A 16627-nucleotide genomic window follows, 5' to 3' on the forward strand; every position below is an offset into this window, starting at 1 on the left:
CCAGCCGCTCTGCGGCATGTGGGATCTTCCCGGACCGGGGCACGAACCCGTGTCCCCTGAATCGGCAGGCGGACTCTCAACCACTGCGCCACCAGGGAAGCCCCTGGAAGCAATTTTTAAAGCTTTGTGTAAAGCTTTCATGCTAATGATAAAAGCCTTTTTTTTTTTTTTTTTACAGGCAACTTTGGATTATAATGTATTAGGTGGCTATACCTTAAAATGGTGATCACGGAATATCATGGACATTGAACTGGCTTCTACTCCTAAAAATGTATCATCACTTAGGTGGATGACCAAAAACTCCCTTCGCTTCAAAAGCCGCAACTGTGTTTCTTACAAAATAAGATTTGTGTAACCAACTGCCTTCTATGGGACAAGAATTATGGTAATGGTGGGTTCAACTATTAAAGTTATGCTAATATTTTATTTTCAGAAGTACTTTACAGGGCTTCCCTGGTGGCGCAGTGGTTGAGAGTCCGCCTGCCGATGCAGGAGACACGGGTTCGTGCCCCGGTCCGGGAAGATCCCACATGCCGCAGAGCGGCTGGGCCCGTGAGCCATGGCCGCTGAGCCTGCGCGTCCGGAGCCTGTGCCCCGCAAAGGGAGAGGCCACAACAAGTGAGAGGCCCGCGTATCGCAAAAAAAAAAAAAAAAAAAAAAAAAAAAATTAAAAAAAAAAAAAGAAGTACTTTACAAGAAAATATAAGTATGGCTTCCAATAGGAATGTTATACCTGGACTTGGTACCAAGCTCAAATTTTAGTTTTGCAAGGAAAACTAGGCTTTCAGTTTAAACAACAATTTGTAACCAAAACTTTAATCCCAAGGATTCTCACAAAACATATAACAAATGACAGCATGAAAAAAAATCTGGCACAGCAACTCAAAGTTCAGCTCTACAATGTACCCTTAAACTGGCAGTACACTGGTATCTTAAATAGTCTCAAATTTCCAAATAAATAATGTTACAAAGAGTTATGTATTCACATACAGCAATCACAGAAGGAACTTCTGACCTAAAGCAAAGGTAAACCAATTTCTTGAAACTTCTTCGATTCTACACCAACTGGACAACCTCTTGTCCAGTGTGAACACTAGTGGAATTTTTAAACCTCTAATCTAGTTTAAGGGTGCAGCTTTAATTTTTACCTGCTGGCTTGTGTTCACAGCAGGTTTTAAAGACTGCTTGCTTAACTACAGCTGCATACCATATCCCAGCTATGGAAAAAGTCTTTTCAATTTTTGCCAGTTTTGTTTCCATAATATTAAACATCATACTTTAGCTGGGCAGGAGTTGAAGATTTATTATCAGTCTACACAAGACTAAAATTCAAAGCAAATTCAATTTTGCTTAAGGGAACATTGTAAAGTAACAATTCTTGATATGACATGCCTCATATAGTCCATTTCAAACCATAGAGAATTACACCTTTATGCGTCACTGTGCCAACAGACAGACAAATGTGAACAGCTAAAACATCTTAAAAATGCACCAAGCTTGGACTTCCCTGGTGGCGCAGTGTTAAGAATCCGCCTGCCAATGCAGGGGACACGAGTTTGAGCCCTGGTCTGGGAAGATCCCACATGCCATGGAGCAACTAAGCCCGTGTGCCACAACTACTGAGCCTGCGCTCTAGAGCCCGCGAGCCACAACTACTGAGCCTGCATGCCACAACTACTGAAGCCTGCGCGCCTAGAGCCCGTGCTCCGCAAAACAGAAGCCACCGCAATAAGTCCGCACATCACAACGAAGAGTAGCCCCCACTTGCCACAGCTAGAGAAAGCCCGTGTGCAGCAATGAAGACCCAATGCAGCCAAAAATAAATAAATTTATTTAAAAAGAAATGCACCAAGCTTATGAATTCTCAAACAAAACTTGAATTTTCTGTACATACTCCTGTCAAATGAAGTTATTTCCTGTACAACACTCCTCTTGCAAACTGGTCTTCTATTTCTTTTCATTTGACCTAGATAGGCTACGAGACCTAGAGAAAGTTCGGGACAGCTTGTGATTTCTCTCCCAGGACGGCGATTTCTCTCTCTTCTCCTATCTCTAGAAAGGGACCTGCTCCAGCTGTAGGAGAAGGTTCTCGGTCTTGGAGATCTGTGGCTCTGCAGCAAGGGAGGCCTCCTCCTTCAATAGTCATCTTGAGGGACTTCCCTGTTGGCACAGTGGTTAAGAATCCACCTGCCAATGCAGAGGACACAGGTTCGATCCCTGGTCCAGGAGGATCCCACATGCCGCAGAGCAACTAAGCCCATGCAGCACAACTACTAAGCCTGCACTCTAGAGCCCACGAGCCACAACTACTGAGCCCACGTGCCACAACTACTGAAGCCCGCGCGCCTAGAGCCTGTGCTCCACAGCAAGAGAAGCCGCCGCAATGAGAAGCCTGCGCACCGCAACAAAGAGTAGCCCCCGCTCACCTCAACTAGAGAAAGCCTGCCTGCAGCAACGAAGACCCAATGCAGCCAAAAATAAATTAAATTAAAAAAAATCATCATCATCATCATCATCTTGAGGGTGACGACGCCAAGAAGGAGGTGGGCCAAGATTTCGACTTCTTTTTTCACCATTCAACAGTTCCACTCTTACTCGGCAGCCACAAAGCGTTCTCCCATCTAGCTCTGCCTCTCTGGGATCTTCAAATTCAACAAAAGCAAAGCCAGGAGGGTTTCTAGCAACCCACACACTTTGGATGGGTCCACAATAGCCAAAAGCTTGTTCCAATTCGGTCACTACCACTGTTTCTAAGATTACCTACATAAAGTTTATAGTCTAATGGACAGGAATCACGATGCATTTTGAGATCCTGGGCTAGAAACGCAGAGGCTCAAATCCACACACCCTCAGCTGGGTCTTTCCGGTCCCCTCCCGCCGGGCACCCGCAGATGCTCTCGCAAACCCAGCGTCCATGAAATGGCCTATATTTAGTCTTTTTCATTTTAGTCAGTCATTCTAAGGTTTGCAGTGATATCTCACTGAGGCTTTAATTTGCATTTCCTTGATGACTAATGATGTTGAGCACCTTTTCATGTGTTTACTTGCCACCTGTATTCTTTCTATGGTGAGGTGTCTGTACAAATCTTTTGCCTATTTTTAATGTCTTTTTTGTTGTTGAGTTTTGAGTTGTGTTGTTGAGTTCATTATATATTCTTTAACAAATAATATACTTTGCAAGTATTTTCTCTCAGTCTGTGGTTCGTCTCTGTATTCCCTTACTGGCATATTTTGAAGAGCAGTTCAATTTATCCATCTAAGAAATCTTTGCTTAATCCAAGATAGAAAAAATTTTCTCCTGTGTTTTCTTCCAGCAGTTTTATAGCTTTGGGTTTTCATTGGTCTTTGATTCATTTGGGTTGATTTTTGCATATGGTAAAAGATAGGGATTAAAGTTCATTTTTCTTGCATATGGATATCCAACTGTTCCAGCACTATTGAAAAGGCTATCCTTTTTCCACTGTATTGCCTTTGTGCTCTATTAAAAAAAAATCAATTGTCCAGATATTTGTGGAAACATTTTTTAATTCTACTATCCAATGATCTATATGTCTATGTCTATGCCAATACCAGGCTGTGAAAACATCTTTTATACTAAATATACAAACAGAGATCTTAAAGCCAGATCTGCATGCCCCAAAATAAAGCTTGACATAAAGAATCCCAACTGTACTTAGAAAGCATTCTTAGTTTAGGACTTTTATAATCATTTAAATTCTCTGACAACATCCCATTTAGTATTTTGTTTATTATTTTAAGAAATTATTTACTTATTTTATTTACAGTAAAAAGCATCCTGAGTAATCTATATACCATAAAGTGTGTGTGTGTATATATGTGTTAGATGATTTAAACTATGCTCCTCCAAAAGCTGTTACAAAATTCTATGTATTACACCTTTTCTCAAAGAAAAGCTGGCTCACACTTGACAATTCTGTTTCACTAATAGGCATCTTAAACACGGCATATTTAAGACTGAGATCCAGATCTTTTCCCATCACCTCCCCAAACAGGGCCCTACCATTGTTCTTCCCATCTTGGTTAATGGCAACTCATCCTTCCAGTTTTTCAGGCCTAAAACTTGGAGTCATATTTGATTCCATTCTCCCACATCTATATCCAATCCATTAGCAAATCCTATCAACTGTATGACACAGTATATTCAGATTCCTTCTACATTCCCAGGTGTCACCTGGTTCAAAGCACCTTGCAGCACTTAGATTATTTTTACAGCTTCCTAAGTGGTTCCCTACCTAATTGTGTCAGAATTTTAGGTGGAAGACTCAAGATAACAATTCTTATCTTTGCAATGAAGAAGTCACCGACAATTCCAAAGATCTAAGGACAAAATCCATTCACTTACAAATGAGACAGATGCCCGAAGAGGAGGAACTCTCCCTCAGATCTGCTGATTAAAAAGCAGCTACTATTCTATTAAGGACCAAAAGAAGGCTAAAATTTAAGAGCTAATGGTAGCAACCTTCAACTTTAGGAAAACAGTATTTTGTTACAAATGGACCCTCAATTTTCAACAATGGTGCCAAGACAATTCTATGGGGAAAAGATCAGTCTTTGCAACAAAGGATGCTGAGACACGTGACTATCCACACACAAGAGGATGAATGGACACCTTCTTCACAACATACAAAAAATTAACTCAAAGTGGACCAAAGACCTAAACGTGAGCACTAAAAGTTTAAAACTCTTGTAAGAAAACATGACCCTGGGTTACGCAGTGATTTCTTAGGTATGACATCAAAAGTACATGTGATTGAAAAAAGAAATAAATAAATTGAACTTTATCAATTTAAAACTTTTGTTCTTCAAATGATACCATCAAGAAAGTAAACAGACAACTCACAGATTGGGAGAAAATATATATGCTAATCACATATCTGATTATGGACTTGTATCTAGAATAAATAAAGAACTCTTACTACTCAATGACAAGAAGGCATTAACCCAATTAAAAACTGGGGGAAGGATTCAAACAGACATTTCTCCAAAGAAGATATATAAACGGCCAACAAGCAAAAGAAAAGATGTTCAGCATCGTTAATTATCAGGGGAATGCAAATCAAACTACAATGAAATACTTCCTCACATCTACTACATGGCTATAATAAAAAAGACAAACGATAACAGGTGTTGGTGAGGATGTGGAGAAATTGGAAGCCTCATACACTGCCTTGTCACAATTACTAGTGAGAATATAAAACGATTCAGACATTTCGGAAAAGAATTTGGCAGTTTCTCAAAATGGTAAACATAGAGTTACCGTGTGACCCAGCAATTCCACTCTCGGGTATCTGCCTAAGATAAATTATAACATATATCCAAACAAAAACTTGTACATGAATGTTCATAGCAGCATTATCATAACAGCTAAAAAGTACAAACAACCTAAATGTCCATCAACTGGTGAATAAATAGTATGTGGTATATCCATACACTGGAGTATTATCCAGCAATAAAAAGGAATGAAGTATTGATACATTCTATACCATGGATGAAACTTGAAGGCATGCTGAGTGAAGGAAGCTAGATACAATAGCCCACATACTGTATGATTCTATTTACATAAAATATCCAGACTAGGGAAATCTACAGAGACAGAAAGTAGACTAGTGGTTGCCTAGGGCTGGCAGTGGGGGAAGAATAGGGAGTGACTGCTAAGAGACACAGATTTTCTTCTTAGGGTGATGTTCTAATGTTCTAAAATCAGATTATTGGTATGGCTGCACAACTCTGTAAATATACGCAAAACCACTGAATTGTATACTTAAAACGGGGAAAATTTATGGTACACCACGTATCTAAATAAAGCTGTTTTTTTTAAAAAATTAGATCCTCAGACTAAAGAGATTATCAATATGTCCAGTGAAATAAAAGTTATTGTAAGATCAGACAGCCTTCATGAATCAGAAGTAGATCTCTTCTTATGATTCATAAACAAATATTTACTGAGTTCTAGGATGCACCAGGGTACCTGTATATCAGCAGAAGTAATGCCAGGGCCTATGTTAATTTTATAAGGGCAGTACTTACCAAAGGGCAAGATATACTGGCTTGACCATGGCACCAAGTCATTGTTCAATTGCCTTCAAGAAGCATTCAACCATAATCCAAGGCCATTCAGAATAAATAGGTAAGGGAGCATTGCATTTGACTTGGTACTTAAGTGGCTGAATATCTTACTATAATAAAATCAGTATCTTCTTTTAAGTCACCCACTCTTTCATCTGACAAACAACTGTGGGCTTACAATAGGTAGAAACCCTGAACCTGAAGCTCTCTCTCAAATATAAGACTGCAGACTTACTCCTTGCCTAGATGAAGCTTACACATCACAATTTACTTATTTTTTGGACTGCACCATATATGGAGAGCAGAAACTCATTCTAGATACTGAATTGCTACTGGTAAGAAATAGACACCTACTCAATAGAAGAAAAAGTAATAAGCTAGTGTGGCCATTTGGGTTACATAACCTATGCGTTGCTGCTCAGGAGTGTTTTTAACCAGCTAGACAGGGGTTAAGTGGGAACTGTTCCTCAAATGAGAACATCCTTTATAGGACTTGGTATCTGAAGAATGCAATGCAAAGATGTGTACAGGAGAGTTAAATTTAGGGCATCTGTGCTCAAGATGTAATTTGTACCAGGAGCTCCATCTCCTCTGGCTGAGCACAGGGAACTGGTTTATTTCCAGAACAGGGTATGGACTTTGGTATACCACACGTTAGAAGAAGGCTGTCACAGTTCCTCAGAACAACCAGAGGTAGAATGGTGAGAGGACAGGATTTTAATTTACTTCCTAAAAATCAGTACCTCAAAAATTAGGGGAAAAGGATAAAGACAGAGATGGAAAATAGGTGAAAAGAAGAACTCTAGTAGATCAATTCAAGAGGTTTAAAACCCACTAAGTGCGAAGCATACAAGTGAAACAAACAAAAAAGTCACATAAAAAGGATCAGAATGGGGCTTCCCTGGTGGCGCGGTGGTTGAGAGTCCGCCTGCCGATGCAGGGGACACGGGTTCGTGCCCTGGTCCGGGAAGATCCCACATGCTGCGGATTGGCTAGGCCCGTGAACCATGGCCGCTGAGCCTGGGCGTCCGGAGCCTGTGCTCCGCAACGGGAGAGGCCACAAGAGTGAGAGGCCCACGTACCTCAAAAAAAAAAGGATCAGAATGACATAGAACTTTTAAAAGAAAAAAAGCAATGCCTACAATTTACAAAAAAACAAAATTTTCAACTCAAAATTCTATATCCAGCCAGGCTACCAATCAATAATGAGACTAGAATAAAGATATTTTCACATATATAAGAATTCAAAAAAAATTTACCTCCTACATGACCTTTCTTAAGAAAGCCACTGAAAGATAAGCTCTAGCAAAATGGAAGAGTAAACCAAGAGACAAACATAAGATCAGAAACAGTGCAAAACAAAGGAAAGCAGGAAAGGGAAGTCCTGAAATGACAGCCATTTATATCACAGACCTAGATGGCACCAGTCCAGATTGGAGCATGAGGATAGAAAGCTCCAGAAGGGAGGTCTCCAAAAACAAACAAAACGTCAAATGGAATTGATACATCATCTAGATAAATAATACTGACTGATGTATAACATAGTTGATGAAGAATGGCAACACAGAAAACAAAGCAAAAGAAAAAAATTAGGGTTACTAAATCTAAGAATAAAAAGGTTTTAGGAGAAGGAAACCTAATCACAGTGTGATTCTTGGGTCAGCAGAGAGAAATTTTTTCAAAGTCATAGTAACGTAAGTGTTGACTAGTGATTTAACCAAAAGTTGTAATAAATCTATATTATAATATTGGGAGGCTGGAGTGGCAAGAACAGATGGTGTGCATGGTGTGGCAGTGATGGTGGGCTGGGCTATGTGTGTGGAGAAAGGGTGAATGTAAGATAATGAATCTTCATTCGTTGAAAAGTTAATGGGTAGTGTGTGAAAGTGTTAAGACATAGCAGTATGAGCATATTATTTGAAAATATGGAGGAAACATGGCAAAAAAAAAATAGCTCAAGGATTTTACCAGTAGAAGCCTCTGGGATGGGGGCTGGGGGACGCAGAGGACCAACAGTCTTTGTTATAAGCTTTTCGGTGTCATTTGATGTTTAACTGATATCTCCCTGTGTGCGTTTTTCTTTTTCATGCCATTCACCAACTGGATCCACAACCTCGAGGCTTATTATGGCCATTCTCTTATGGAGTCTGTCAATTTACCAGAGCCGTGTCACACAAAACAAACACTGTTCAAAATCTGAGACATAACAAAACAAACTTCAGTATGCAGAGGTGACTATGGTACAGAATGTAGAGGAAATGAACTTGTGCTTTAAAGAAAATATAATTCGGTGGGTGCCTGAGGGTCAAATCTTGGTTTTGCCACTGCTAACTTATCTGGTGGCAAACTAATTAGAATCTACTAATTACTGTGAGCTTTACTGTGAGGATTACCTGACAGAACATGGGAAGCACTCACTGCAGTGGCTGGAATACAAGTGCTCACACGATAATTATGATTATTTGGACTCAGGCAGACCTTAAGCAGCAGGTCTGATAGAATTGTAATTTTGGAGTAGTATGGGTATAAACAGTATTTTGTGATATCTGCAAAGACTGTGAGGTGATAGAGAAATAGCTATGATTTTACTGGTTGACAGCTGCAGACACTACTTTGGCTCGTTGCCAACATTCATAATTCAAGGAGATGCTAAATTTCAGTTAGGGGTTGGTGAAACTGAGATCAAAGTTTTTCACATTCAGGTTCATAGACCCCCTAAATTCTAACCACAGATCCCCAAGGTTAAGAACACCATTTCTGGTTAATTTTTGTAAAAGGCGTAAGGTCTGTGTCTAGATTTTTTTTTTTTTTTTTTTTTTTTTTTTTGCATGTGAGTGTGCAGTTGTTGCAGCACCATTTGTTGAAAAGACTGTCCTTTCTCCGTTGTGTTGCCTTTGCTCCTTTGTCAAAGATCAGTCGACTGTATTTGTGCGGGTCTATTTCTGGCCTCTGTTTTGTTCCATTGATTTATTTACCTTATTCTTTCATCAATATTACACTTTTTTTGTTTTTTTAAATAAATCACTCTTTTTTTTTTTTGCCTGCCCCACACGGCTTGTGGGATCTCAGTTCCCCGAGCAGGGATTGAACCCAGGCCACAGCAGTGAAAGCCTAGAATGCTAACCATTAGGCCATCAGGGAAGTCCCCTACACTCTCTTGACTACTGTAGCTTTACAGTAAGTCTTGAAGTTGGGTAGTGTCAGTCCTCCAACTCTATTCTCTCCTTCAATACTGTGGTGGCTCTTCTGGGTCTTTTGCCTTTCCATATAAACTTCAGAATATCTGTTGATATTCACAAAAAAAACTCGCTCGGATTTTGACTAGGATTGCTTTGAATCTACAAAACAAATTGGGAAGACTGACGTCTTGACAGTACTGTGTTTTCCTATAATATACAAGGAATATCTTTCCATTTATTCAGATCTTCTTTGATTTCTTCCATCAGCGCGTCAAGGTTTGCCTCATATAGATCTTGTACATATTTTGTTAGATTTATACCTAAGTCTAAGTCTGTCTGTCTCTGTTTCTTTCTTTCTTTTTGGTGCAGATATAAATGGTATTGTGTTTTTAATTTCAAACTCCAATTGTTCATTGCTAGTATTTACCAACTGATTTTTGAAAAAGGTACAATAGTCTTTTCAGTGAACGATGGTGGAGCAATTGGATACCCATAGGAAAAAAACCACTCGACCTAAACTTTGAGCCTGACATAATAAATGTTACCTAAAAATAGATCATAGGTTTAAATGTAAGACATAAAACCATAAAATTTTTAGAAGAAAACAGTGGAGAAAAATCTTTGGGACATAGTTTTGAAAACCAGATTTTAGAAAAGGTCCGCAGAGTGTAATATATAAAAGGAAATATTAATAATTTGGATCTCTACGATTAAGAAGATGAAAAGACAAGACACAAACTGGGACAAAAAGTTGCAAATTACATATCTGACAAAGGACTCACATCTAGAATATATACAGAACTCTCAAAACTCAACAATACATTCCAATTTTAGAAAATGGGCAAAGGACACAAAGAGACAATTCACTGAAGAAGATACAAGAATGGCAAAGAAACACATGAAAAGAAGTTCTTATCAGCCATCAGAGAAATACAAATAAAACCATGATGAGATATCACTATACATCTCTTGGAAAAGATAAAATAAAAACAGTGACAATACAAAACACCAGCAAAGATGCAAAGAAACTGAATCTCCCTTAGCATTACTGATAGAAATTATAGCCACTCAGGAAGACTTTGACAACCTCTTTAAAAAACTGAACATATACTTAACATATGACCCAGCAATCATGCACCTGGGCATCTATCCCAAAGAAATGAAACTTTATGTCCACATAAGAACCTATACGTAGATGTTCAGAGTAGCTTTATATGAAACAGTCAAAAACTGGAAACGATCATAATGCCCGCAGAAGAGAATGGTTAAACAAACTAGAACCTCCACACCACAGAATACTACCCAGTACTGAAAAGGAACAATCTATTGACACACATAAGAATTTGAATAGATTTCAAGGGTGTAAGAATAGGTGAATAAAGCCAACCTAAAAGGTCACATTTTGTATGATTACTTTTATATAAAATTCTGAAAGTGACACAATTATAGAGATGGGGAACACATTAGCGGTTGCTCTGAGTTAGACATGGTGGGAGAGAGGTAGTTGTTACTATAAAGGATAGCATGAGGGACACCTTTGTGGTGATGGAATAGTTCTTGTATTGACTGCAGTGGTGATCACATGAATCTACACGTGTGCTAAAATGGCAAAAAAATAGACAAATTACACAAATGTCTATTTCCTGGTTTTTTGTACCACAGTTATGTAAAATGTAACAATTGAGTTAAACTGGGTACATGGAACTTCTGTGCATTATTTTTCTAATTTCTTGTGAATTTATAATTGTTTCAAAATACAAAGTAAAAAAAAAAAGTCACATATTTTATAAAAAGAAAAAGAAAATCAGATCACTTCACTCCCCCACTCAAAAAATGTTCATGGGATTTCCCTGGTGGTGCAGCGGTTAAGAATCCGCCTGCCAATGCAGGGGACACAGGTGGTCCGGGAAGATCCCACATGCCGTGGAGCAACTAAGCCCCTGCACCACAACTACTGAGCCTGAGCTCTAGAGCCCGCGAGCCACAGCTACTGCAGCCCGTGTTATGCCTAGAGCCCGTGCTCTGCAACAAAGAGAAGCCACCACAATGAGAAGCCCGCACACCACAATGAAGAGTAGCCCCTGCCTGCCGCAACTAGAGAAAGCCCGCGCACAGCAATGAAGACCCAATGAAGCCAAAAAATAAATAAATAAATAAATAAATAAATAAATAAATTTATTTTTAAAAATCCTTCATGGCAGAATAAAATCCACACCCCTTACTGTGGCCTAAAAGGCCCCTTGCACTTCTCCATCACTGCCCCCCAACTCTTTTCACTCTAGATGCACTGGCCTTCTTGCTGGTTCTCCAAACTTGTTCTCACTTCAGGGCCTTGATACTTATTGTTTGTTCTCTACCTGGAATGCCTTCTCCCAGATTTTTGCATGGCTTGATACTTCACATTATTTGGGTGCGTGGCTGACATTACTTCTGAAGACGAAGCTTTCCCGGACTATGATATCTAATTAGCATTCCTCTCCCCATACACCAGTCATTCTCCATCCTCTTACCCTGTTTTATTTTATTTATTTGATTGTCTATTATTTAACCCCTGTTCCCCAGCCCCAAATCAGAATACATGCAGGCAAAGAATTTTTCTGAATTGTTAACTTTTGAATTCCCAAAGCTCAGTAAGACCAGGCATATAATAAAAATTCAATAAATATCTGATGAGTGAAGGAGTAATCTGAGAGACTAAAGAAAATTATACTGATATGACTGACCTACAACAACAAACTGTAAGGCGGAATGTATAACTTGCACCATAAAACAAAGAATGTGATGAAAGAAAAATATACATAAGAAGGATTAAAGATAACTCCCCCTTTTTTTACATTTCTACTTCTCTCCTTTTGAATCTGGCCCTTCCTGTCACTGCCCTGACCAAGAGAATTTGTCTGTTCTGGGCCTTGCCTTCAAAGGAATGGCAGCTTCCACGTTATCTCTTGGAATCCAGCTGTCAAGTAAGAAACGTGAGTACTCAGAGAACCATTCTAATGGAAGCCAAGCCACACAGAGAGGCCTTGGAAGATGACAGCTGGCGGTGGGGAGGGGCTGGGGGGGGTGTGCAGAACGCCGAGGCGCACCAAGCACCAGCCGTGAGTAAACAAGTGACCCTGAAAGGGGCTCCTCGGGCCCAGCCAGCCATGCCTGCTGGTGCCATGTGGGTCAGAGATGAACCACCTGGACAAGCCCTCCCTGAATCCTGACCTAAAAAATTATGAACAACGCAAAAATGGTGATTTTAAGCCACTGAAGTATCGCACTAGTTCACCACGCAGCAAGAGCTGACCAGGACATCAGGCAAGAAGGGGTTACTCAAAGCTGAGCAGAATCCAAGTTATAAACAATCAAACAAAATGTCACAGGACAGAATACAATGGAACAGAACTGCCAAATAGGCATCAATACAAGTGAAAAGATCTAAAACATCTATTTTTAAATTTATGTGGATCCTCAATGTAATGGGGTTTGTTATGGGGAGAAAGGGATGGGTGAGGTATAGTGGAGAGGAAGACAATACTCAAGAACACTGGAAAGAACAAAACAGAGGTACCACATTCATCCTGTCATTCACTGGCTAAACTCAAGAGGCTACTGTACTCAGTTCTGGGTTTTACAACTAAGGAGAATCTGGAGAATCCTAAGGAATTCAAAGATGAATAAAGAGATCAGAGGAAAAAAAAAAAAAACCCATGAGGAAAGGTAATGTACCTGAACCCTTTTGAAGGAAAGGATTTAAGTAAAACCTAGTAGTAACATTGAAGGACCTATTATTTGAGTAACACTGAAGTACCTGTTATTTTCTAATCTACAGAGATTAAACTAAAAGATAAGAGTGTTTACAATAAACAATTATGAAAAATGGTGAGTACAGTTAAAGAAAGAATAGGTTATTAGAGCACACCAAAGACTGTCTTCTTGAAATCTGCTAGAAAAATCTGTAGCTGCTCAGGAAAGGTAGGATGTGATTCTGTCCAAATTTGACAGACCTTCAAGGTTTCTTCTAGGATGACTCTCTGATTTTATGGCCTAATGACTGCTAATATCAAAAGTGCTCATGATAATGATAATAATACTAAGCAGCTACCTGCCACACACTATGATAGATACGTTACCAATATCACTTAAGCTTTGGGACAATACTGCCTATTAGGTATTATTATCCTCATTTTATAGATGAAGAAGTACTGGTTAGCAAGATGAAGTAATACATGCCCAGGATTAATGTGGCATAATAAGGAATAAATACTTTTGGTCTTTGCCCCTGGTTCCTGGTAGAGCTTTCTGAGTAACAGGAGTGTCTTTGTTGTGCTAATGAGATGACTCAAGGCTGGCCCTGCAGATAACTTCAGGATGGGGCTGGTTACCAGAATGAGTTACCATCTGATTAGAGGGTTGGAACTTGGAGCCAGACATCTGGGGAGGCAGGTCGGGGCTGGAGACTGAGTTCAATCACATGGCCAATGAGTCAATCAATCATGGATACATAACAAAATCCCAATAAAAACTCTGGACATCAAACTTGAGGGAGACTCCTCGCTGATGAACACAGTGATGTGCCAGGAGGGTGATGTGCCCTGACTTCATGGAGAGAGGGCATGGAAGCTCTGCACTCCCTCTGAGACCTAGCCCTAAGTGTACCCTTTATAATAAACTGTAATTGTAAGTACAGTGCTTTTCTTCATTTTGTTAGTCTTTTTAGCAAAAGACTGAACCTGAAAGGGGTGATGGGAATCCCCAAGTTTGTAGCAGGCTGGTCAGAAGTGCATGTGTCCTGGAGACACCACTTGCATCTGGCATCTGAAGTAGGGCAGTCTTGTAGACAACTGACCCCTTAACCTGCAGGTTCTGACATTAACTTCAGGTGGTTAGTGTCAGACCTGAATTATAATCTACTCAGTTGGTATACACTAGTTAGGGTTGAAAGAGAACAGTCAGTAAGATATGAAGTGCTAGAGCCAGGACTCAAACCCAGTTCTGCCTAACTCAAGAGTATTTCTAATTCAAAGATAATAGTCTAATTCAAACCTTTCGATTTTTCATTTTAAAATGAAATGGTATATAATTCATGAAGGTTTTAGTATCTGTACTAACTTACAAGAAAAATTACATCAGCTTGAAAACTGAAAAATCCATTTAAGCAATTAAAGTCCCAAGTCATTGCCGGTAGACATAGTTAACACAAATATCAATGCAGGAGCAGCTATGATACAGCAGCTCATATGGATGGCAAAGTATTAAACAATATGAAGAGAAGTGAGGACCCAAAGTAAAAGCCACCTTCGATACTTTTGAAGTTTTGAGAATTTTTCTAAATCCCTCACTAGTACTTAGGCTTTTTAACAATTTTAAAAAATAGTTAAGTGCAGGTATATGGACATGCTTCTAGTATAAAACCTTAAAAACCTATCTTTAACCTTCAGATACAGTGAAAAAGAGACTGGTTCTTGTCTCCTATAAGCTTGAGAGAAACCATAGGACATAAATTCTGATAATACTTTGTGGTCAAAAGTGTATGTTACAAGCGTTCTCTGCTAACAAGACAATTTTCTACGCACCAACACAGAAAAAAATCTTATAGAATCCAAGCAATAATGTTATACTGCTTTTTTTTTTTTACTATAGCTTACATAAAAGCTTTCTAAGGTTTTATTCCAACTTATGAACCAAAAAGGGATTTCCCAAACTTACTCTTCCTTTACTAGAACATATATAAATTATATTGTTTGTAAACACTGTAAGATTTTAGACTCATCTGTTTTATATTCTTCTTTCTTACCTGGTCTGTTAGTGGCTGCCATAATAAAAACCTGCTGACGTGTTTCCAGACCATCCATCTCTGTAAGTAGCTGATTTACCACCCGGACACTTGCCCCTGTCTAAAAACAAATAAATACAGCTACATCAGCTCCCAATAAAAGAGAAATACATCACCGTTTTTTTTTTTTCCATGCAAAATAATACATTTGCTAACTTGAATGAAAGCTTTTGTCAAAAGATATAACAATTGTTTCCTGAGAAGTCACTGTATCTAAGCACTGTGCATAACATGTTCTCATCAGTGTGCTTCCCCAGCAATCCTGCTATCATCCACAGTTCAGATGAGGAAACTGAGGCTTAGAGGGGCTGTTTGTCCAAGGTCTCAAAGCTACATAAGGGTAGAGATGAAATTCAATCTCAGGCTTAGCTGATCCCACAGTCTTATGCCTCTGAGCTATTCAAAGATCTAAGAGCTGAGAATTATATTCAATATCCTGTGATAAACCATAATGGAAATGAATATGAAAAAGAATATATGTGTCTAACTGAATCAATTTGCTGTACAGTAGAAATTAACACATTGTAAATCAATTATACTTCAATAAAATAAATTAAAAAAAAAAAGATCTAATAGCCACAATGAATTTCCCTTTGGGCAAATCTAGACTCAGCTTTTGAATGCCAGATCAGACTCCCCAGGATACTGGATATTCCAGAGCTTTCAGCTGGGACACTGAGGCCTTTTCTCTTTTCCTTGAAGCATGCAGTACAAAGTTGAACTACCTCAGGGCAATATCTAAGACGTTCAGGGAGTTGGTGAATAGAGCGATGTTTATCCCTTAAATGCAGAAACTTTTAAAATGCACAATGTAGGAAATGAGAAAAGTGGTGCTGTGTTTCTTTTCGTCATTAATTGCCTTTCTTCAACATAAATTTTATGTACAGAGGTGGTAATGAGTTTAACATACTGATTTCTCCAGAAAAAAAATTTGGTGCACCTTATTATCACCCCTTGGAGACACAGTATTAACCGTTAGGAGGTTAAAAGAATTATAACCAGGACTCAAAAAAATAAAGAAGTACTGGTTTTAAAAAAACAAAAAACAAAAAAACCCCAAAACACTGTCCTACCTTAGCAAGACAAAAACCTCACAATCACTTCAGGAAAAGGCTGATAGACTTTACTATATATAAAATTTTATATAATAGAAAAAGATAAGTGATAAAACTGGGAAAAATAGTACCAACACACATAATCGGACAACAGACTAATTTCCATCACATATAAAAAGCTCTTACAAATTAACAAAAAAAAAAGGGGAAGACGGGACTTCCCTGGCGGTCCAGTGGTTAAGACTTTGCCTTCCAGTGCAGGGGGTGTGGGTTCAATCCCTGGTGCGGGAGCTAAGATCCCACGTGCTTGGGGCCAAAAAACCAAAACATGAAACAGAAGTAATACTGTAACAAATTCAATAAATCGAGACTTTAAAAACGGTCCACATCAAAAAAAAAAAAAAAACCTTAAAAAAAAGTGGGGAGGGCTTCCCTGGTGGCGCAGTGGTTGCGCGTCCGACTTCCGATGCAGGGTAACCCGGTTT

At 39.1% G+C, this 16627-nt stretch overlaps 1 protein-coding gene and 1 pseudogene across 3 annotated transcripts in view; both read right to left on the reverse strand.

Moving 5' to 3' along the window:
- NVL (nuclear VCP like) overlaps positions 1-16627 on the reverse strand; it is a 104455-nt gene that overhangs the window by 36916 nt on the left and 50912 nt on the right. For all 3 annotated transcript variants that reach the window (XM_007109731.4, XM_007109730.4, XM_055084046.1), the window contains exon 18: positions 15049-15148. In XM_007109731.4, coding sequence (XP_007109793.1) covers positions 15049-15148 — 100 coding nt within the window. The remainder of the gene's footprint in view (positions 1-15048; positions 15149-16627) is intronic.
- On the reverse strand, positions 1832-2803 carry LOC102974491 (serine/arginine-rich splicing factor 3-like; annotated as a pseudogene).

Source organism: Physeter macrocephalus, chromosome 4 (assembly GCF_002837175.3).
Source record: "Physeter macrocephalus isolate SW-GA chromosome 4, ASM283717v5, whole genome shotgun sequence".
NCBI classification, from domain to species: domain Eukaryota; kingdom Metazoa; phylum Chordata; class Mammalia; order Artiodactyla; family Physeteridae; genus Physeter; species Physeter macrocephalus.